At 41.3% G+C, this 24,329-nt stretch overlaps 1 protein-coding gene across 1 annotated transcript in view; it reads left to right on the forward strand.

The window, feature by feature from the left end:
• Nucleotides 1-24,329, forward strand: part of LOC127643600 (ras-associating and dilute domain-containing protein-like) — a 36,084-nt gene continuing 11,755 nt past the window's right edge. The window contains exons 1-9 of the mRNA XM_052126390.1: nucleotides 1-88; nucleotides 3,713-4,284; nucleotides 8,298-8,417; nucleotides 10,252-10,532; nucleotides 10,677-11,354; nucleotides 18,843-18,880; nucleotides 19,055-19,212; nucleotides 20,388-20,503; nucleotides 21,285-21,549. Of these exons, the coding sequence (XP_051982350.1) occupies nucleotides 45-88; nucleotides 3,713-4,284; nucleotides 8,298-8,417; nucleotides 10,252-10,532; nucleotides 10,677-11,354; nucleotides 18,843-18,880; nucleotides 19,055-19,212; nucleotides 20,388-20,503; nucleotides 21,285-21,549 (2,272 nt within the window). The 5' untranslated portion in view covers nucleotides 1-44. The remainder of the gene's footprint in view (nucleotides 89-3,712; nucleotides 4,285-8,297; nucleotides 8,418-10,251; nucleotides 10,533-10,676; nucleotides 11,355-18,842; nucleotides 18,881-19,054; nucleotides 19,213-20,387; nucleotides 20,504-21,284; nucleotides 21,550-24,329) is intronic.

Here is a 24,329-nt window from a genome sequence, read left to right on the forward strand (position 1 = left end):
CCGCAGTAGCCTGACGCGCGAGAGGAGACGCTTGTTTAAAATGAATGCCTCCAAATGAGTCTGTATTCATCACAGGGAGGACTAACAGGTAAGAACTATTTTACAACCTTGTGTCTGGCGTTTTTGTATGTATTTAATGTTAAGTATAAAGATACGAAACTTAGTCTAAACACGGTCATTATGTAGTGTGCGTTTAGTTTAATAGTCGTCACCCGTTGTTGTGTGAAAATTATTCTGAACGCTAAATTATTTAATGTCCTGTACCTTCAATTTGCATACGACGGATTGTTTAAATAACGTCGCGGACGACACGACGATTTAAACAAGTGGCCAATAGACATTATAGATGTTTGCTGTAGGCTACCTGTAGATTTGTAGATAATGTAAATACGGCGCAGCATGTCAACTACATGTAGTTTGTGAATAGTCTTCACGAGTTTACGGTGAAGTATTTTCACGCACGAGCAGATGTCTCTGTTCAGACTGCCGAGTAGTGGGGATTTTAGCTGATGCAGTCTCTCTCTCTCTCTCTCTCTCTCTCTCTCTCTCTCTCTCTCTCTCTCTCTCTCTCTCTCTCTCTCTCTCTCTCTCACACACACACACACACACTTAGTAAGTGATTCTTATGCCTGCAGCAATGAAAACACTCACTGCAGTGTCTCTGGAATTATCTATCTATCTATCTATCTATCTATCTATCTATCTATCTATCTATCTATCTATCTATCTATCTATCTATCTATCTATCTATCTATCTATCATCTATCCATCTATCCATAAGCAATATTGAAATACATTTAAGTCTTTGTGATGGGCTGTGAAGTGGGGAAAAAACTGTAGATTGGTCTTTGTGATGAAGGGTCTGTTTATAACTATTTTTAGGTGGGCATGGAATTATTTTTTAAATTATTATTATTATTATTTTTATCATTGGTGGGTACAGTCCTAATTCTGCTCTGCATGCATTATTTGGTGTTTTTCATTGTACTCGTACCAGGGGCATGTCTAGGGGGAGGCTGGGGGAGGCAGTGCCTCCCCTAGGATAAGCTCTGCCTCCCCTGAGAATTTGAGAAATAATCCGTCCATCTGATCAGAGGCGGCGGCAGCCGATTTTGCTGGGGCTTCAGCCCCGAATGTTTTGAGTGTAGCCCCGAATGTATTTTGAAAAGTTGACTGACAAATATGAGACAAAAGCCTATGTAATCCCCCGAAATCACAAGTTGCCTTATTTCACTGTGCTTTGGCTTTGCACATACTGCATACAGCCTGTAAAAATAGACATAGGCATAATCTAGCCTATAGAATAAGTTCCTCTCGGTAGCCTATGGGTTTCTTCCTCTCTGTTGAATATGCAGCAGGTAGAGGAGGAGCTTGCACAGTCGTTGACATCAACTAATGTTACTTAGTGGCGAGTTAACGGCAATTAGCAGCAAAAATTAAGCAAATGAGGCTTTGGGGATTTTTCCGAAAGAAGTCAGTGGGTAAGAATTCACATTTGTTTTTGTCCTTAAAGTCTTAAGATCATCATCTAGCTGGCTTTCACCCACAGTAGACTAAACCTCAAGAGTTGTAGCCTCTAACCTCCTTGTTTAGATTGACGCAGCTTGATAGCTCCGAGTTAACGTAGTTGCCTCTCACACCGGAGACTGCGGCTCGAGCCCCGTTCGGAGTGTACTTTTCTTGTTTATCAGGTGTTGTTTTCACTAAGGATAACCAATAAGCATTAACATAAAATGTATGTGTGTCTTGTTTTGTGATATTAGTTTGTAGGAAATATACACTTTGATTTGATTAAATGGTTTTGTAGAGTGTAGCAAAGATGAGCAACAGACTGAGGAGCAGCAGCAGCAGCTGTGCCAGAATCAGGCATGGAAACTGGTAACAATTAATAAGTCACTTTACTTTAGAGAAAGTTAAAAGTGAAACATTGTTTATCTCAATGATCCTAATGAAAGGATTTTGACAGATGAATTATTCTCATAGAGATGATGAGAATTATATACAGTTCGATGCCATAGTGTGTCAATGAACTTAGACTAAAGTCATTCATGTATTGCTTTAACTTAGGATCTTATACATCATTTTGACTATTTATGTCAAAAAATATAAATTATTTATATTCAATATTTTTTTTTACCTCACTTTACTCACTATAATATAACTCTTTTGTGATGACTTTATGTTAATGTACATGGAAATTCAAGAATCATGATAGATCTAAGGGCAATCCCACTGATCTGCTCTTCCCAACACATTTTCTTCAATGGTATTGGTCCACAATTTGACATATGTAGCACTTGATGAATTAGTTGTTTGAAGCTGATTGCAATAAGTTATGTGCTGTATCTGTTCTTTTGCATCACAGATGATTCAGGGAGGAGAGAGGATGTTGAGGATAGCACTAGAGTGGAAGATTTAGGAACTGTAGAAACAGGCCCAGCCAGAGCAAAACTCAAAGAATAACCACTCACCAGCTTTGGACTACAGGGAAGTGGTTGCTAGTGTGAAAATAAAATTGTCTGGGCTAAGCCCCGGATGTCCTTCAATGCTGGAAACGCCTCTACATCTGATGATAAATTACAATTTAAAAGTGGATTGTTTTGTGCATATTTTTCCATCGCTAGCAGATGAGTGAGGTCTGACACAACAAAAATCCCTATAAGCCCTATAGTCTAATAGGGGCCCTGTGCCTATCTCTGGGTTCCTGGCTTAGAAAAATATATGCACTAAAACAGATTGTGTGTAGTATAGCTTAATTTTGCACCAATCTTTTCAATTGTATATGTTGTCCCCCAAACAAGCCAAATGCCTCCCCAAACATGATATGACTCGTAATGAAATATACTCTGACTCGTAGTATATTTTTTGCAGAATTCTGCCTGCAGTGTCTCTATTGGGTTTTGTCCCATTTATTGAACTCTTGGTTTTTGAGTGGGCCCCAGACCTCACATCCATAGAGCGTGATGGGTTCTATAACTGATTGAATTATTTTTAGCCAGACTCTAATTGGGATGTTTTTATATTTTTCTTAATAGCATAAAAAGCTCTTCGTGCCTTGTCTCTCAGGTCGTTCACAGCCTTTTTGAAGTTTCCTGTGTTGCTGATGTTTGTACCAAGGTATGTGTAGTTCTGAGTGTGTTCTAAGTTCATGTTGTCTAATTTGAAGTTATGGTGCTGGTCTTGGCGACTGGGTCTTTGCTAGCACCATGCTGTACCAGTTGAGCTACAGGAACTTAGTAATGTGAATTATATTGTTTTTCAGTGGGCTATTGAATTTTCTGTATTTCATCAGAACAGAACAGTTATTCAATTAGTTTCCATCAAGTTCCAACAGATACTTGCCAACATCCCTGTTGCTTAACACAAAATTCAGCCTTGCCCATCTTGTCTATTTCTCTCTTTTTGTCTAGGTCTCTCTCTCTGTGCCATTATTATTTGATACTGTGTGTCTGTGTGTGTGTGTATTACGGTAAACCTCTCTGGTTGTATCTTACTGAGTTGTATCTTACATGTGCCTCTGATTGCAACTAATGTAAGATAACTGAATATCTCAGAACTTCAATTAGATGACGATCTTACTGTATGGATCTTGTTGCATGTCTTATTTTCTGTCCTATCTCCTTTTTGTTCTAATTTGTAAGGTTGAGAACAGAACTCAAAAGATTTGTAATGTCTTTGTGTTGGCATATGTTACAATTCACTGTTCTCTCAGTTTTAGGAGTTTTTCGACTAATGCAAGTTCCGGCACCATGTTCTACGGTTCCTCATCTGCCAGCATGTCTCTGCCTTCCAAGAACCGCTTAAAGCGTCAGAGTCGCACCTTTACACAGGTTCTGTACCGGACACTGAGTTATCGTGACCGTCGATCTGTGACTGACCTACCTGAGCAGGTGCGGGATGATCCGGCTGAGCTTTCCACACAGTCATCCGCGCCAGGTGTGCTGAAGATATTTGGTGATGATATTTGCGCTGGTGCGAACTACAAAAGTGTTCTTGCTACACCTCGTTCCAGTGCGCAAGAGCTGATCAAAGAGGCACTTGAGCGCTATTCTCTAAAGAAGACCTCGGCCTGTAGCTATGTGTTATGTGACGTCATTGGTCGGTTTGAGGGTCCAGAGCGACGGTGGAGGACCGAGTGCCTTCGGGCACTAGGGAACAACGAAAAGCCTCTTCTCCTGCAGGACTTGTGGAAGCCTAAGGAGGGGTACTCTCGCCGCTTTGAGCTGAGACGGAGAGCTGAGGTAGAGGAACTGGCAACAAAAGAAAAGGACACAGTTACTGCAGGTAATGCACAAACTTAGTCATTGACAAAGAGGTGCTCAGGAAATAAATGTATTGTCATGTGATTGTATTTCCAAGGGTTTTTCAATTCAAGTCAATTCAAGGATTTTCTTAAGTTAGGAATACCATGCATAACATGTCCCTGCTACCTGACAGATATCACTGGAATACAGTATGTGCCATGACAAATCACACTCTCTCTGTGACAGCCCTAGACTCTTTTAATGGGATAAATACCAGGAGAGCAGGCCATGCTTTTAAAATGAAATCTGATTCTGGGTGATTCTCACAAAACATGTCAAGAAAATGTCCTGGTCATATTTCGTCTCAAATCAATAAAAAAAAAAAATTTGTTGAAAAGAATAAATAATATTTTGCATAATGCAAATTAAGCTTATATTTAGGATTTTTCAGATTTTTTTTAAATTGTGACATTATTTTCAGAGCTTTTCCAAATTTTTGTTTTTCCACTCAACAAATAAAAAATAATGTCTTTATTAATTCACTCTCAGCATCACACGTTTCTCCCTTACAATGACTCGTGTGTGACAATTCAGCTGTCACAGAAATGCAAACAGACATACATATTGACATAAATCATGTTTTATATGCATTTACATAAATAATCTTATTTTAAAAATATGTGTTACCGAAGTGAAATTCTTAAAAGTAATTAACTTATTTAAAAAAGCGTAATTGTAATCTGACTGCACAAATTTAAAATGTGTTACACTACTTTTTTTAAGAATGGTCATAATTGTCAATTAAAAAAGTAATGTAACACATTTTAAATTTGTGCAGGCAGATTACAGTTACTCTTCATAGTTAATGTCATAATGTAACAAATATTAGTTGCCTTACAAATTGGCTTTATTTTCTTTATGCAAAATACAACAAAATTGTTTCTTTTGATTTTGCAGTAAAATAGGACCAGGACATTTTCTTGAAAGATCATTGATTTAACAACAGAAAACCAGCCAATATCAAATGTTTAATTTTACACGTTTGTGTTTACTGACATGTTTTTGGAGGGCATGGTTTTTGGTGGATGGTATAGGTCAGGGCCTAAAGGTTAGGTCACACTAGTCTTAAGCATGCAAAATTATTCCAGACACCCCAGTGGAAAATGATGTCAGGCACAAGGGCTTTTGATATTTATAAATAATCATTAAAAAATGACAAATAAATAAAATATTAGAGTATAATTTCTACACACTTTCCAAAAAAAAAAAAGAAAAGAAAAAACATGCAGCTTTGAAATATATATATCCTTTAAATTGAGCCAAGAGGACAGTGTGTATCCTTTATCTTCTATTGGTCACACATTTTCTCTCGTCATCCAGATTCACAGGTCAGAGTTCACCAAACTTGAATTTTCCTCTGCAGCAGAGTGCAAAATGTTTCCTGCGTTCGGATGTGTTTGAATGGAAGTGAATGGAGCGCAAAGTGTAGTTTGACCACAGCTTAAAGGAGACCTATTATGCCCCTTTTTACAAGATGTAATATTAATCTCAGGTGTCCCCAGAATGTGTCTGTGAAGTTTCAGCTCAAAATACCCCACAGATAATTTATTATACCATGTTATAAATGCCTTTTTTGGGTGGAATCAAAAACATGCTAATTGTGTGTGTCTAATTAAATGCGAATGAGCTGCTGTTCCCCACCCCCTTTCCGGAAGAGGGCTGTGCCTTTACACCTCCTGCGTCGGTTACTTACTATGTAGATATATATGTATATCTGGTATCCGTGAATACAGAGAAAATGGTAACTTTAGCTGTATTAGCCGTGGAATCAGCTAACAAGCACATAAGGAAAGGCGATTTGCAAACATTCACAAAATATAAAGTGCGATCCTTACATCTTCAGTATATAAAGCTGGAACACGAACAGTTGGTACTGATCCATGCTTGAGAATCCAAATTTTTGAAAATCCTGCTTTATATTGACACTCATTCACAAAGCATTCTGGTGTAGAATGTTTTGCACTGCACATACACAATTATTTGTATGTTTTGGGGCACATTTCCTTCAAAAACAAAACATGTCCACTGTGTCTTAAGTGGCTCTGATGCAGGGAGTACATGAAGACTATTATGTTCAGCTGCAGAACACCTATGATGCTTATGAAGCTGAGACATTATTCTTCTCACTGTATCAGCTCCAGCACGGGAAAAAAAATGCAGGACTGTGTATAGATCACTCGGGGGAGGAGGGTAGAGTCCATCACCAGTCATGGGCAAGGCCTGCTCTAACGTGACATCACTTTAGAGCAGAAACGAAAACCGTTCATTTTGACACTGTTTTTGATTAATAGATATATAAGAAAGCGGAATGGGTGGCTAAAATGGCTAAAATCACAGTTCAATATTATAAGTTGTTTAGAATGACTGTTGTGATTAGCATTAAGCTAATTATAAGCTTTTATTTATTCAGTTTATTAATAATCATGTTGCTAAATATTTGTTTGCTTCACATTTGCAATTAAAAGCTGATTATGTGCTGTTCCACAACTCTTTTAAGTGCTGCTAGCTGGAGATAAAAGTGTTGAAACTATCAACACTGAAGTAAAGGAGTTTTGATGTCTGCTGTTGTTCAGGGCTGCTCAGGTTCACTAATGCCAACACGCAGATGTCAGAGCAGGTGTCAGAGATAATTGCTTGATTGGGTCTGCCGTTGGATGGCCGGCCTCCAATAGTTGGATTGAGGTCTCAGTTTCACTGTGTCATTCATGCAATTTTATTGCAGAGTAGTCATAACACTGTTATGCATCTGTCCCTCTCTTTCTTTCTCTCTCTTGTCGTATTTGTGCCTAGATGCTGTTGTACTAAATTACAAATTCAACAAGGTGGCCACTGAGCCAAAACACTTGGCAGAAGTTAAATCAATATCAGCAGGCGCATTAAACAGGATAATTTATTCTAAGTTTGAACTGCTTTTCTTCCTGGTGTTGTGTGTGTGTTTGTGTGCACCTGATAACTATGTGTAGCCTCACTTCTAAACTCTACACTCTAGCAGAACAAAGTTAGTTAGAAAGTCTAGTTAGTCTTGAGTTATTGGTGTAAAAGAAAACAATCTACTCAAGTAATGAGTATAGGACTCTTGGGAATATTTCCTTGGGCTTGGTACATTGCTATGTGGTGCATAATTTCTCAAGGGGTGCATGTTATACAATATATGCTTATTTTTGCAGTTCTTGTCTATATTTCAAAGGAGCTGGAATTTTGCTGTGATATTTCAGTTTTTCTTTTTTAATAAATGTGCAAAAATGTCAACAATTCTGTGTTTTTCTGTCAATATGGGGTGCTGTGTGTACAATAATGAGGAAAAAAATGAACTTAAATGATTTTAGCAAATGGCTGCAATATAACAAAGAGTGAAAAATGTAAGGGGGTCTGAATACTTTCCGTACCCACTGTATATTAACATGAATCTATGATACCAGGTTTTTATGCATTTCCCCCTACACTTCCATTGGAAGTACATTACAACACTTTTGTATGTTTTTTACAAACTAAGGGATGAATGAAATGAATCGAGAACATGTCAAGTCATAGCACATTTAATAACACACATCGTTTCAAAGAAGCTTTACAGAAAATTATGCTAAAACAGAAAAACATGTAATGAAATCGAAACAAAAAAATAAGTAAATAATATTTGTATTAAGCACCCATAGAGAGCAAGCCAAAGGTGACTTGCCACAAATGCGGTCCATAGAATTTAACTGAAACATGAAACATTCCTTTTAGCTATCGCCACTTGAAAATTCATGTAGATTTCAAAAAAGGCAAAACATAATCACTACTGTCATATAATTGCATGTAAATTTAGCATGGTAATGTAAAACACAAGAAAATAATAACTGACTTCTGCAATGAATCTCAAGAAATTCAAGAAAAAGGATGAATAAAATTGTGAAACATCTCACCTAATTGAATGAACACAAATGTATATGTATTTTCATGGTTTTGTTGATGATTTATATATGTAGTGCTGTGGTGTTTACCCATGCCCAGGGACCCACACAAACTCCCCTGTGCTGTCTTCAACCCTGAGTAGAGGCGGGCATGGTAGATGCCATCGGAGTTCCCCTCGGGGCTGGCGTATGTTACAGCCCAGTACAACTATTGTAAAAGGTGGGGACTGTCCTCAGGTATGGTGTAAACCACCAACCCCACCTTCATTATTTTACTGACCCATCATTTTTTGTATTACTCCATGTACCAGTCAAGTGTTGCCCTTCTACTGTTTACCAAGCATAATACCACCATATACCACCGGCAATACAATAATTAATCATTATCCCTCATTACATGACACTCTACAGCAGTACTCTTCACCTTCCCAGTATGTCAGCAAATGCTTACCCTATGCAATTCATAGGTGATCACTGCTATCCTCATATTACTAGATGGGACATTAAGTACCGACAAGTCTCCAACAATATCTAAATTTCACCAATTTTACATTTGGTCAATCAAGATGTTTTGAACTCTATAAGATCAACAAAGCATTAGAACTAGGATTGATATGCCAAAGAATTTGGACATGCTTCTGGGTTAATTGATATATCAATTAATCCAGAATCATGTCCAAATAATGCTTCTGGGTTAAAAATAATGAAGGATAAATCACTAAACAACTGAGGTAATGATACATTTTCTTGGCATATGTACGCTATAAATACTGTATGTTCTGTTAGTTGTGTAAGGTATAGTATACAGTTAAAGTGATTGCTAAAGCCCTGCAGTGCAAATTGTCAATAGCTGAATGGATGTTGACATAAATCGTGACACCAGCATTGCATGTAATATTCATTAAATAATTTACATTATTTACATTTTACATTTTGCTATTATGCTTTGCATATCACATCCATGACCACACCAGCCTTTGTTCAAGCTCTGCATTATTGTTCATCAATGTTTGAAATGTATTTATGTGTGTTCATTTTGGTTATATCATCATGATCTATTATAAATGGACCCCTAGATAGCACACAAGTTATGATAAAATGAGTTGCTTATCAGCAGGGATGGGTAAAAAAAAAGATTTTCCGATGAATCGCAATCTTCAGTTGAACAATCACAATATTGATTCTTAAATCCCAAGATCAATCGTTTACTCTTTACACCAACCCACTACAATGCAAGTAAAATTTTGCGCTATGCAACTATAAATGTCTGTGATTAACCACTGGCTGATAAGACTTCACTCACCTGTGATTGAGTAATATATAGGCAAAGTTCAGCAGCGAGATCCTTTCACTGTGTGTTGAGAATAAAATTTGGTTTTACTCGTTCTGTGTAAAGTGTCCAAAGATGAGATCCACACAATACATTTGTCATTGATGTCTCTTTTAATACCCTTTTCTGTTCTTTTCAGTAAGTTGATGACCAAAAACAACAACAAGAAACTCACTTCTGTGTGATGCCCTGAACTGCTGCTATTCTTAATAAGACAGTGCCAGTTTAGCACTTGTCTGGTTTAGCACTGGTTTGCACAATGTAAATTGTACAAATTATGCATTTAAACAATAAACATGTAACAAAAAATATTTTAGCAATATAATATATATAAGATATTGTATTTATTGATGGAATACATGGATTTGTAAATTTTTAAAAATCTAAAATGATGAAAAAATAGTGATACATTAAAATGTGTAAATGTAATAGTTTCGTAATGAAACAAGTTAGAAGGTAGCCTGTATAATTAATAGCATTAGCTGAGAGATCTTTTTTTTTTCTTCAAATGTAAGCAAAATGGCCATTTTATTGGAAACATACCAAATTAATCAGATCAAAATCAGAATCGAATCTGGAAATCTGTATTAATACCCAGCCCTACTTATGAGTACATTTCTTTAGGTAACCTCACGTTATACTTTAGGCCAGGTTAGTTATTGGCTGAAGACAATGAGATACAACTATTTGTAAAGATTTATAAGTGTTTTTCTCTCTGTGACAGATATAAATGCTCAAGCAAGGAAGTTGCAGAGAAACCGTGCTAAAGGAACAATGACACTCCAGCATGGCACGTCATTTTGCCGCAGTCTCAGTGAAACCAGCCTTAACTTGGTTGGCCTGCCTGGCGAGGAACCTAAACGGTACTACTCCACCCTTCCAGGGCCAATCAGAACACGCTCGGCACAAAACACTGAGATCCGTAAAGAACGTGATGGGGGTGGAGTTAAACACTCTCTTTACCAATCACCACACTTGCTGCTCCTTCAAGGGTACAACCAACAGGTGAGTAACAATCTCTCAATTAAAGAGGAGAATGATCAAAACAAGACTGTCAAAGCTTAAAAAACCTAGTTACCCTCTCTTACAGGATCCCTTGAACTATAGTTTTCAGCTTGTTTATTGCTTTGATTTATTTTTGGTTGTCAGGATTGCCTGGTTTACCTGTTGAACAAGGAGCAACACACAGTTGGTCAGGAAACAGCATCAGCACGGCCAAATATCTGCCTGTCCTCTCCAGATGTACTCCCACTTCACTGCCGAATACGTCGGGCTCCACAACGGCGCTCTTCCTCAGATCAGCGATTACTTCTAGAACCCGTTACCCATGGCAATGTGCTGGTTAACTTCATGCGCATTGAGCGGCCCACTCCACTACGTCATGGTGATTTACTGTCCTTTGGCGCTCATTACATCTTCCTGTACAAAGACCCACTGAGTGCAAAACCTCTACCTGCCCAAACACTAACACGACTTCGGGCACTTGCAAGACTTTGTGATGGTGAGTTGGGGGGTGTGCCTGAGAAGGGAGAGGCGTGTCGTATGTGTGGGGCCGTATTGAATGAACCAGTGGCGTCTCGGCGCAGCTCAAAGGCTTCAATTCGAAGTTCACAGAAACGAAAGCTTGTGCTGGAATTTGAACGGGCTCACGAGGACGCGCTGGTGAACCGTGTGATGACACTTATTGAGCCGAGCGGGGATGACCACAAGCTGACTCCAGCATATCTGCTTTGTCTATGCATCAAGCACTCAGCTAATACATTTCCACCTGGCAGCTTCGGTAAACTATTGCTGAAAATTTCCAAGAGGATTCAAACCATAGCATGGGTTAGTATTATAGTCATTACTGCAGTCTGTGTTTAGATATGTTTAAAAACACCATGAAATCAGTGATGAACAGTTTTCTTTCTTGTGTTGACATATTTCCTATCTGTGTTCCCAGACAGTAAGTTTCAAATGCTCAAGGTTATTTTCATAAGAGTATGCTAGCATATACGTAGATGGCTTAAGAGCTAATAGTCATGGACTAAAAGCCTCAAAAAGTTTTAAGTAAGATCTGAATGCCTGACTTGCACCGTTTTTGCCCACTTAATGTAACCTATCAAATTACACTTCCTACAACACATCTGCTCCTTCTTATTGTTATACTGTCTTCAAGTCCTTCTTGAAAGTGCCTACTTACAAGTTCAGAAGTTGCAGTTCCAATGTGTTGTGTATTCAAATGTTTTCATTTGGAAAAAAATTGACATTTTGAGCAATTTCATACTGACATTTTCACTTCTTGAAAAAAGACAGGAAGGTTCTCTTTCATCATCTCGTGTTCGAGATCCACCTATGGGAAGGGCATCCGTACCTGACCTCTGCAGAAGCATCCAATTGCACCAAGTCTGGCTAGACAGACAGAAGCGCGTGTCCTATGCTCGGTAAGGTCCCGCCCCTTACCTAAGGGCATATAACAATCTGCACGCGCTGCTGCTCCTCAGTTGACATTCGCTTCTCGCGACCTCTGTTTTGTACTCAGCTCGGTTGAAATTAGAGTTTTTCACTCACCCGTCTACAGGAGGATACATCGCACAGATCAGCCTCCGCCTGACGTGATTAACCTTTTTTCAGCCAACTTAGCTGTTTATTGTTTATTGCAAGTCGCCAAGCTCGCTCTAAACTACCACCAGGCTGCCCGCCTTTTCTCTCTCCTGCTCCACGCAAGGATTTTTCGGAGTTTTCGAACATTTATGGCATTTTCTAAGCCTCACGGCCTCCTCTGGGGCAGCCTATCGCGTGCCTGCCCGGCCGCGTGCGGTGCCCTCATCGCAGCCAAGGATTCCCATCCTTTATGTGTTGTGTGCATGGGTCTCAAACATGCGGAGGAGGCTCTAGAGTTTCCGGAAAACTGTAGCCACTGCCTGGCGCTGCCTAAAAACTCCGCCGCCGAGGCTCAAGGTCGCCGCTACCCAGTGCACCGACCTCGAACTCTCCGACTCGATGGGGGTAACGGTGATGACGACGCGCTCCTGGTTTCCTCCCGGGCGCGGCCTCGCCAGCTGGGCTGATCAACACAACCCGGAATTTCCTGAGGAGATTCTCTCAGTGGACCCCTCGTTCGCCAATGAGCCGGCTGGTTCTGGTGACTACGACGATGCGGGCCTTCTTGAAGGTTCGGAGGACGAGGATGCCATCCCGCCTTCTGTGACTCAGGCTAACGCCCCTGCAGCCCTCACCCAGTCTGTCCTCATCGAGGTTTGTGAGCGAGCGCCGCCGCCTCAATATCGAATGGCCAGCTTTACAAAGTGCCACTGACCAAGAGAGGGACGTGTATGACGGAAACTCCTGGGACCTCCTCCAGGCTCGAGAAAACAACTTCTCCCCGTCCTTCCTGCATGCGCAAAGCATATGAGGTACTTTTGGGGGACCCGCTGGACCTAAAACACGGTCTCACGGGCCTTGAAGTAAAGGACATGACGGCCCTTGGGATGGGTGACCCCCGCCATCGAGCCCTCTGTCGCCAGACACCTTAATCCATCTCAAGGTGGTCTACTTGCCCCCCAAACCTGTTCTCCCGAACAAAATGGACCGGTTTTCTGCCTCTATACACCAGGCCTCTTACAAAGCCTCGGCCTTGGCCGCCAGAGCCCTCAATGTCTCCTCTCTTCTGTCTGCATACCAGGCTGAACTCCTGGTCGATATGGGGCAACAATTGGAAAAAGGGACCCCCACACCCTCTCTGTGGAAGGAGATTGTTACGGTGAATGACCTTGTTCTCCGTGAATGCCCGCCAGGTCGTCCAGCCTCGCGGGCGTCTATGGCGCTCTCAGTGGCTGGAGAACGTGCTCTTTGGCTTAACTTGTCGGGCCTCCCTGACAGTGAGAAACGGCGACATGCGGATGCCCCTGTAGAGCCTGGCCAGGCTCTATTTGGCCCTGCCGTCGCTTTAATGCAACAGCGTATGCGACGACAAGAGGAAGGAGGACGAGCGCTAAAATTATGCCTCCCGAGGAGAGCTGCACCGCGCCAGGCACCACCACGCGACCACCCAACCCTCCTGCTTCAGGGCGCCCTTTCCATTACCCCGTAAGGCAAAGCCTCGGAATAAGCCACCTCATCAGCAGGGTAACCCGCCTTCTGCTAAGCCTTGGGGTAGAATGTCTTTCGCATGGCTGCGCCAAGAAACCCCCCACTCTACCCTCCCGATTCTAAACGGAAGCGCCGGCCTGATCCATGGCCTCAGGGGCTTTGAGTCCACGCTCGGGCCACCAGCCCCCGGACTCTTGTTCGACCCTCCAAGTTCTCAAGAAAAGGAGGGTTTCACTCGGTGGGGTCAGCCCCCCTACCAGTGGGTGCCCACCCTGTGTGTTCGGTTCAGAACCATGTGTGTTCCCCTGTTCAGCCCATATCAGGGAACTTCCATGTGCTGGAAGTGTTTACAGTGAGAAACAGTATGAGAGCAGTGTCACCACACAGCCCCTATTACATCTCTCCCACACACTCAATAAAGGCTTCGGCCCAAGTGTTTCAAAAAAGAAAAAGAACACAAAAAATCACAAAAATCCAGCACAGAGAGAGAACATCTCTCCATCAACCCCTTATGTCGCCCCTATGTTGTCCACTAGATGGCGCCATTGTATTTCAAATGAGCAACTCGGGCATAAACGCAGCAATAAGCGCTTCCCCGCTCAGGTGGGTCTCACTTGCGAGCCACACAACAGCTTGGCAGGCTGTGTCGGCTCCCGAGTGGGTGATTCGAACCATAACGAAAGGGTACAGGCTCCAGTTTGCCAGGAGACCTCCACCTTTCGGGCGGCGTTATCTTTTCTCACACAGAAAAGAGCTGCACACATTCTGAAAGAAGAAATTTCCTCCCTCCTCGTGAAGGGGGCGTATTCAAGTAGTACCCCGAGATCAATGCAATCAGGGGTTTTACTCCCGCTATTTCCTAGTTCCAAAGAAGGACGGCTCTCTCCGGCCCTATTATGGATCTCAGAGTGTTAAACAAACATTTGAGGAAATACAATTTCAGAATGTTAACACACGCACACTCACGCTCAATTCATCAGAACGACTGGTTCACATCAGTCGATCTGAAAGATGCCTTTTTCCACATCAATATGTACGCTCAAGACAGGAAATTTCTTCGCTTTGCCTATCAGGGCATATGCTACTGAATTCACAGTCCTCCCTTTCGCCTCTCGCTGAGTCCGAGGGTGTTCTGTCTATGTGCGGAAGCGGGCTTAGCCGCTGAGAATAACGGGTCTCAGGATCCTAACATACATAGACGCATTGGTTAATCATAGCCAATTCCAGGGAAGAGGTGGTGCAAGACACTCGCCGTGTGCTCACGCACATCACATCACTCGGGTTCAGAGTGAATGTGAGCAAGAGCAATTTCACACCTGCCCAGAGTGTTATATTCCTGGGTCTGGAGCTGAATTCAATCTCAATGCGCTACGCTTTTCACAAGAACGCTGCTGCTCTCTAATGAATTGTCTATCACAATTCAAGGAGGGGACTAATGTGCCATATCGCAAGTGTCTCAGATTACAGGGTCTTATGGCATCAGCTATTCAAGTTTTGCCTTTGGGCCTTCTGCGTATGAGGGCATTCATGAAGTGGGTTTTATCCTCCACTTCAGCCCATTACGCACCTCTGCCGCTCTGTCACAGTGACGCCGCGTGCACAGCAGCCTTGGCGCCACTGGAGGAGTGCAGACATGTACGCGACATGGGACCCCTCTCGGGCTGTTATGTTGCGAAAAGTGGTAACGACAGACGCTGCCCTTAACAGGCTGGGGAGCTACTCAGGAGGGCAGGACGGTGAACGGTTCGCGGGCCGAGCTAACTTCGCTCAGCCCACATAAATTATCTGGAGCTCATGACCGTATGGAAAGCTCTGAATCATTTTCTTCCCCGCCTGCAGGGGCATCATGTGCTCGTTCACTGCGACAATACCACTGCAGTGGCACACATCAATCGCCAGGGCGGCATGCGCCGCCCAAGCTTCATGCCCTAGCTCACAGGCTTTTGGTGTGGAGCAGGCGGCACTTCCTGTCGCTACGCGCAACCCATGTTCCAGGTGTCCTGAACAGGGCGCGGACCTTCTGTCGAGGGGAACCCGCTCCACGGAGACTGGCTGACTCCACCCCCAGATAGTGGGCATGTTGTGGGAGAAATTCGAAGGCTGAACGTAGATCTCTTCGCCGCCAAAACTCCCACTGTCTTATGTTCTTCTCGCTAAGCGATCCAGGACGCCACCGGGCGTGGACGCACTTGCCCACCCGCGGGCCCAAAGTGCTGCTCTCACGCCGCTTCCCCTGTGCCTGTTAATTCCTACCCTGGCCAGGGTGAGAGAGCAGGGCCTGTCCCTAATTTTGATAGCACCCAGGTGGCCCAAGGCACCATGGTTGGCAGAGATAATTCCTCTTCTGCATGCCCAACCGTGGCCCCTCCCTCTTCAGCACAGACCTGCTGTCTCAGGCTTAACGGGAAATATATCACCCACACCCGGACAGGGTGGCTCTGTGGGCTTGGCCCGTGAGAGGACAAACTTAAGCTCGATGGGGCTCCCCCACGGGTGGTTGCAACTATACAGAACGCTAGGGCTTCCTCCACAAGGTCCCTATATGACTGTAAGTGGCAAGTGTTTGAAGGGTGGTGTGATGAGCTGGTTCAACATCATATCAGTGTTCAGTCTCTGATATTTTATGTTTTTTACAAGACCTTATGGATAAAGGCAGGACTTTTTCCACTATTAAGGTCTACCTGGCAGCTATTTCCGCTTGTCATGTTGGGTTTGATGGCTTAACGGCAGGGCAGCACCCCTCATTCAGAGATTTATGAAGGGTGCCCGCTGCTCTCTCCCAGTTACTAGAAGGACTGTCCCTGAATGGGACCTCTCCATGGTGCTGGAGGCTTTATGTCAGCCACCTTTTGAGCCCCTGGGAGGCGCTTCCATGAAAATTCTGTCTTTTAAGACAGCGTTGCTCCTGGCCTTAGCATCAGCTAAACGTGTCAGTGACCTACATGCACTCTCTGTTCATTCCTCGTGCACTAAATTCTCTTAGTGGAGATAAGGTTTTTCTTAAGCCTAACCCTGCCTTTATGCCTAAATGCTTCCCAGCATTCTCGTAGTGAGGTAATGGAGCTTTCCGCTTTTCACCCTCCTCCTTTTTCATCTGAAGAGGATCAGAGGCTGAATGGTCTGTGTCCGGTCCGTGTCCCGCGGGCTTACTTGGATAGGACCAGTGCTTTTCGGAAGAGCAATCAGCTCTTTATCTCTTGGGCTCCTCCTCACTCGGGAATCCCATTTCTAAGCAACGCCTCACATTGGCTTGTGGAAGCTATAATTTTGGCTTATGAATCTTCAGGAGTGCTGCCTCCAGAAGGCATCAGAGCCCACTCAATCGAGGGGCATGGCCGCCTCTTGGGCTCTGTTCAGGGGAGTTTCATTGCAGGACATCTGTTCTGCTGCCAGCTGGGCTTCTCCCCATACTTTTGTACGCTACTACCGACTGGATGTAACCAGGACCCCGGTAGCTCATTCTGTCCTGGGGTGGGTTCTTCATAGCCCCTCCCCTGTTGGTTCCTTTTTTCTTTATATATGTAATATATTTTATATATATATATATATATATACATATATGAAGTAGGGAAAAAGGGGTAATGGGCCGGTTGGCTGTACACATTCATGTCACCGAGCATGCATTAACATTCCTGCTGGGTGTTGTCTTTACTGGGTGCTGCTGGGCTGATATTTATGTTTGTGCCACTAACATGTTTCTTCAGCTCTGCCAGTACACAGTTCTCACTTGTGTGCTTCAGGGTTGCCATGTGTGTAATTACGGACGTGTCAAGCACCGCCTCCTTGGGGCTTACTCGCTCCCTTTTCTGGCTTGCAGGACCTCACTGTGAGTGTATTGGGCAATCGGGAGCTGTCCATGTCTCCCATAGGTGGATCTCGAACACGAGATGATGAAAGAGAACAATAGGTTACTCACGTAACCTCGGCTCTCTGAAACATCGAGTGGAGAGATCCACTAGCTTGCCCCGCTTGCTGCACGAGAAGCTTAATATTCTTACTGAGGAGCAGCAGCTGCGCAGATTGTTATATGCCCTTAGGTAAGGGGCGGGACCTTACCGAGCATAGGACACGCGCTTCTGTCTGTCTAGCCAGACTTGGTGCAATTGGATGCTTCTGCAGAGGTCAGGTACGGATGCCCTTCCCATAGGTGGATCTCTCCACTCGATGTTTCAGAGAACCGGGGTTACGTGAGTAACCTATTGTTTTTTAGTGCTAGTGCATCAAAATAAAGAGCAAATAATGTACATAAGGTGTGTAAATAATTCTTTATCTATGTATTTTATTATTCAAGTACAGCCACAAAGAATGATGGGAAATGTAGTTTTGTCACACAAGCCTGTCAGCTTCTAAACAGGCTAAATAAGTAGTATTTTCTGGCAAGTATTATTGCTATTCTTAATCAACAATTCACAAAATGTGTACAAAAATTATTGCACAGTCATCATTTACAATTGAAACTTAATTATTTGCTTCCTCCATGATTTTTTAATCGACTTGACCCCAACTCCAGAAAGTCTGGGCTTGAATAAAATCCCAAGTTTCTCACTAGTAATTACAACATCGTGGTGGCATTCATGTGCATTCAATAATTATGAAATGACTTGAAGGCAGCTTTACTTTTGAGTAGATTCCATGTGACAAAGAATAATTTTGTTTTGAAAAGGGAGAAGACAGTGATGGAACAGCTAACGCCGCAAATTGCATCTCCAACAGAAAAAATGACACTGATATCTATTGTTATACTGCAAAATGTTAAGTTTTCTTACATTTGCACAGCTGCACATGTTAGATGAAGAAACATTGCTTTAAAAGAACGTATGTTTCTTCAAACCATTTACATAATGCACAGTAACAGCATTTGAATGAAGATGATCAACGAAGACGAATCTCTGCTGTGATGGTCAGTAAGCCAATTTACATGGCCTACTGTCTTTTTTGACTAATTAATTTACTTTTATAGATTGAAACACTAACAAATGAGACAAAATGTGCAATTTTGGAATGTTGCATTAATCCAGCACCAATTAAACCATGCTGAATCATTTAATGACTCTCTCATTAAAATCATGAATTATTAAAATCCAATTATAGAAGGTCAACCGTCAGCCCGAATATTAACGAAGAGAACAGGAAAGCAACAGAGGGGGAAATAATGAGCCAAAAGTTTGATACCTATTATACCTCCCACGTTAGGCTATTCAAAGTTTGATGATGCTAATTGCCACCCATGTGTGTGTCTCGTAGGAGAAGACAAAGGAATTGGCACAGAAGCAAGCTCAGCAGTAAGTATCATGTTTCACCTTGTCATGTGCACATGTGTGCACTTGTGTGTCTTTGCATGTGTGACACTCAAAGGTCATATGTTGCTGAATAGGCCATTGCAATTCTGAATGATTATCATTGAGTCAAGCCATTGAATCAAATGGAAATGTGTGTGCTTATTTGTGGTTGTACAGCCAGGATCCTCCCTCCCTGTTTTTGCTCAGCATATCAGACCTAGTTCCTGATCTTCAGTTCATTTTCTTCTGGATGTCCAATGCCATCGAAATACTGTATTTTATTCAGCAGAAATCACCCACATATATGCAGACTATTGAGCTCATGGACAACAAAGGTATGAAATATCAAAAGATACACTCAAAATGTACAAGAAAAAAATGTATCTAGAAATTGTAATTATTTTGTAATCATTTATTCACCCCCATATCAGTCAAATTATTTCTTCTCTTCTGTGAAACACAAAAATAGATGTTAGGTGATATGCCTAAACTGGACAAAAAGAAGTGATATCTTTGAGTGAGGTACAGACCGAAATTTAATTTGTTGTTCATTGATAATCGCAATCTAGTTTTATGTGCCGCGTTCTACATTTTGCCACAGTTTCCTGGTGAAATTAACAATAGAGGTGCAACCACAACTGTACGTTTTATTTATTTCACACAAATCATGACTACATTGGCTGCTTATGACTTTGTAAACACTTATTTTTCACTCTATTACTCACACACTGCTATGTTAAGATATAAAAAAATGTTAACTGCAAAGCATCATTTGACAAACTATACATTTTAACTGTTGTATTACAGACCCACCTACATTTACACACTTAACCCCATGTGACTAGCATCTACAATAGCTTCCCTGATAGAGTGTTGGACTTTGGACAAGGAAGACTGTGGTTCAAGACCAGTCAAGCTTGCAAGCTGTAACATGAGAAGAGTGTGTCATACAAGCAACACAAGATAACGTGGTTGCTTCAGAAAATTTTATTTTCATTTCTCATTTTGTTTTTTTGACACTATCGGTTAGGTTTAGGTTAAAGTTTTAGTTTAGGAAGATATGCTTTACTCATTAAAACCTCCTTCTAATACTTACCTTAAAACCTCATCACCTTTTCACTCGCTTTTGGTGCCCCTGCTGGACATTTCACTGGGAAACGGCAGCTAAACGTGTAAGAAGGCATGTAATTTAGTTCTGCAAAAAAATTGCCTTGGTCACATAATTTTCATGAGACTAGGCTGGATAATCTTCCTCCTCTGCCACAGTTTACATCTCATTCATGCAAAACATTCAAAATACATCTCGTGGAAAATGGACCCGACTCATTACCCTAACACGACTAAACCCAAAGTTATTCATAAAAAAAGCTGACCCAAACAAAGCCTAAAATCTTATAGTTTGGAATTGATCTCTATAATATGCCACATGTATTTTCAGTTGAAAATAGTTTTTATCTGGCTTGGTGCATTTGGTCTTGTTTGATTTTTTTCCCCCTGATATTTATTGTAGCGGGATCCAAAGAATCACTTCTCTCAGCAACAATATCAGCTAACGAAGAAGCCATGACCATACTAGAGGAAGTGATCATGTACACCTTTCAGCAGTGTGTCTACTACATCACTAAGGTAAAGGAAAAGGGTAGGATTAAGTGATATGTGTGGCGCCACCCATTTAAGATGTTACCAGAGCTACTGTGAATTAATTATTCAGTGTGAGTGATGCTGCTTTCTTGTATGTTGCAAGACAAAATGCTCTTCGTGGTCATCTTTTAAACTGGTCAACTGCCTCATTAGTTATCTTCTTTTTCTTCCCTTTTTCACATTACAGAAGTTCGTAAAAATTTGTTCATGGCTTTAAGGAATAGTTCTTCCAAAAATGTTTTTTTTTTGGTCATAATTTACTCACCCTCATGTTGCTCCAAACCCATATGACTTTCTTACTCATACAGAATGCAAAAGGAGATCTCTAAATGAAAATATTGGATAGCCGTCTTTGCAATACAAGTGGCATACTTTAAAGCTTAAAAAATTATCCAAAAGTATCATAAAAGTAGTTCAAGCCAATCAAGCATCATATTCCAAGTTTTCTAAAGGCATACGACAGTACAAGTTCCAGTGTGAACATCCCATCACTATTCAGTGACAATCTAATGTCAGTTGCACGTTCATGAGTGCTCAAAAAATACTTGTGCAGAGTGGCATGTGTGCTTTTTGTTTCAAGAGCTGTTTAAATATGCCATTGTATTGAAACGACGGACCATAATATTCATGAAAAATCTAATTTTGTGTTCTGTATAATTAAAAAAAGTCATACAGGTTTGAAACTATATGAGGGTAAGCAAAAGGCAGAATAATATTTTTTTGGCTGAACTGTATCTTTAAAAATGGCTTTTGTTAACTTTTCTAGACTTTGTACGTTGTGTTGCCCGGCCTGTTGGACTGCAACCCATTTGGGGCAGAGCCTTCATCGGAACAGTGTCGACGAGCGGTGGGAGTGTGTGTGTGTGCTGTGTGTGTGATGCCGGAGGCTGTGCGGAGTGTGGTGAGTGTGTTTCAGACTACATCAGATCTGCTGCAGCAGTACCAGGTTCACACAGAGATTCAGAGTCAAATGTTCGCCTACCTCTTCTTCTTTACCAACGTCTCTCTCTTCAATCAACTCATCGATAAAGGTGTGATCAAGCTCAAATCATGTCTCTCTGCATATACAGTGGTCCCAAAAAATATTTGGACACTTAAGCCACATTCATCATTACATTATATATATATATATATATATATATATATATATATATATATATATATATATATATATATATATATAAACATAAAAGGGCCACATGCTCTAAATCAATTATTTATTTATTTTGAGACATTTATTATAAATCAATGTAAATGTCAGCCTTATGTGAGATACTGTTTGTTCGGCTACATTTTTGCTGGAATCCAGCAGCATGAGCACAGGCACTAGATTGCGCTCTCAGGTAGTTTGCGTCTCACAGGTGCAGTTTATTTGAAGTGACTCTGACTACAGAGAATAGCATTTAATTTACAAAACGCTTCCAAACACAAAGATAAGGTGCAGTTTACCCTGGCTGTGTATAAAGCTGATGGTTTAAATTCATATAAGCGACAGAACTTGTGCAACAGTTTAGAGGACTTTCAAATGTTTAAGTCCTGTATGCATTTAATGTTTAATGATAAAACAAAAGTGCCTTAATACCCTAAATATGCGCACGGTAACACTTTGTAATATTTGGTTAACTGCAAGAGTTCACAAATGGTTATTCTGTTATTTGTTGGGAGTCAGGACACGAAAATAAAGAACGTTTATCAAACACAATCTCAGATTAGCAGGGAATAAAGTGCACAGTGAGCTATCAGCCTAAATAGCACAATACATAATCTTCAAATGCTAAAATCACATCAAAGTTGAACAAAAAGAATCTCTGTCACTGCCTGCAACAAAGGCCTATTCTTCATCAATGAAAAATGAATAATTTTGCCCGGGCAGGTTCACTTTCCATGAGACAGCGAACACTACGGTTAATAGGGCTTCTTTGGGATGCTTATTTTTAAATGATTCAGCATTTAACATGTGTAATTATTATCTGCACACCAGAGCAAAAGTGGGGAAAAATACATTGGCTCACCATTTATCAAGCGCTGAAACTTTGCCAGTTGAAAAACAATCTGGAATAATGTGTAACAGTCACAACAGTCCTCTATGCAACCTGAATTCAACCTGAACTTCATCAGAATGTTGATTTGTGACAGCAGCGCTGAAAAAGCTTGATACATTGCTACCAATGGTGAAATAGAACACAGGTGTCTCGAGATGCATCTACAAATATTAAAGTTCTTTTAAACTTTACAGTGAGTTGTGGAACAATGAGTGAAGAAGTCCGTCCAGTGCGTGTTTACATGACCTCGATGCATGTGTGAACAGCCCGTGATTCACCCTATAGCCTACTTGAAAAACAGACCCGATCCTGGCCCAAAATCTGAAGGACTGTCGGGTACCACCGAACTCAGATTGAGTTGAAGACCTCTAAACACATACAGAATAACAGAATTTGGTATTTGAATACTGTGCACATCCCTATTAATAATGCATGATTTTGGATTGTTTCAGAATGAAAAATTGCTCCAAACTTTTCTTCCATCAATTTGAAAAATCTGCCAAGCATCCTGTAGGCCTAGCGCATAAAGGTGAATGTAGTCTCCACTGTGTACTGGCCCAAGGGCCTCTCAGTTCTTAATCCGTCCTTGTATATATATATAGATATACGGTAAATATACTCTCACTGACACTTTATTAGTAACACCTGTACACCTACTTATAGATGCGATTACCTAATCAGCCAATCATGTGGCAGCAGTGTAATGCATGCAATCAGTCAGATACAGTTCAGGAGCTTCATTTAATGTTCACATCAACCATCAGAATGGGGAAAAATGTCAGTGATTTTGAGAAGAGAACCCCTCTGTACAATTGTAGTGAGCAGAATAGCATCTCAGAATGCACAACATGTCAAACCTTGAAGCGGATGGGCCACAACAGTAGAAGACCACCTCTGGCACTTTATTTGGACCATGGTGTTTCTAATAAAGTGCTCAGTGAGTGTATATACTAACTATATCTTTAAGTGTGGCTTAATTGTCCAGATACTTTTGGGGCCCTGTACACAATAAATGTTTTTTCTTTATGCTTTTTAGAGCATTTTTACCCTCTCTTTCTTGCTGGTGCTTTTAGAATCATTTTACGTCTACAGTTTGTCATTTTTCACACATTGCACACACTCAGAGTCACGCTGACATACCCTGCCATATATTTTCATTAAGCATGTACCCAGGCACTGCTGCTATAGCAACACCAGGGCACAGGTATAGTGTGTCAGGAATTGATATAGAAAGAAGATGGGCGAGAGCAAGCGAGGTGAAGGAGATATATTAAGAATTGATAAAGAGATCAGGATGGAGACTGATGAAATGGAGGATATGTTTATTTTGCCCTGTAGTGTTTAGTGTTTTAAATGAAGATCATCAAAATTCTTAGCATCAGTTTTTAAAGGGATAGTTCACATTCAAAAACAAAAATTCTATAATCATATATTCACACTTATGCTGCATATTTTTATGTGGAACAGAAAAGGAGTTATATAGCAGAATGATCACATTGCTCTTTTCCATTCAACAAAAGAGGTTGGCAACTGTCAGCCTCCATAAAGTAGACGAAGACATAATTTTGGGGTGAACTATCCCATTCAATTTTCAGTCCTCAGAATCTTCAGTTTTGTATTTGCTGTGCCATTTACTATATATGATCCAAGGTGGATCGGTGCAGATGCAAATGGTGATGTAGATATAAGACACTCTGTTAATATGTTATACAGAATTGCATACAAACTGAAGGATTGAGCTGTAGGTTTGATATTGCTTTCCACATTTC

The sequence above is a fragment of the Xyrauchen texanus genome, chromosome 5 (genome assembly GCF_025860055.1).
Source record: "Xyrauchen texanus isolate HMW12.3.18 chromosome 5, RBS_HiC_50CHRs, whole genome shotgun sequence".
Classification (NCBI taxonomy): domain Eukaryota; kingdom Metazoa; phylum Chordata; class Actinopteri; order Cypriniformes; family Catostomidae; genus Xyrauchen; species Xyrauchen texanus.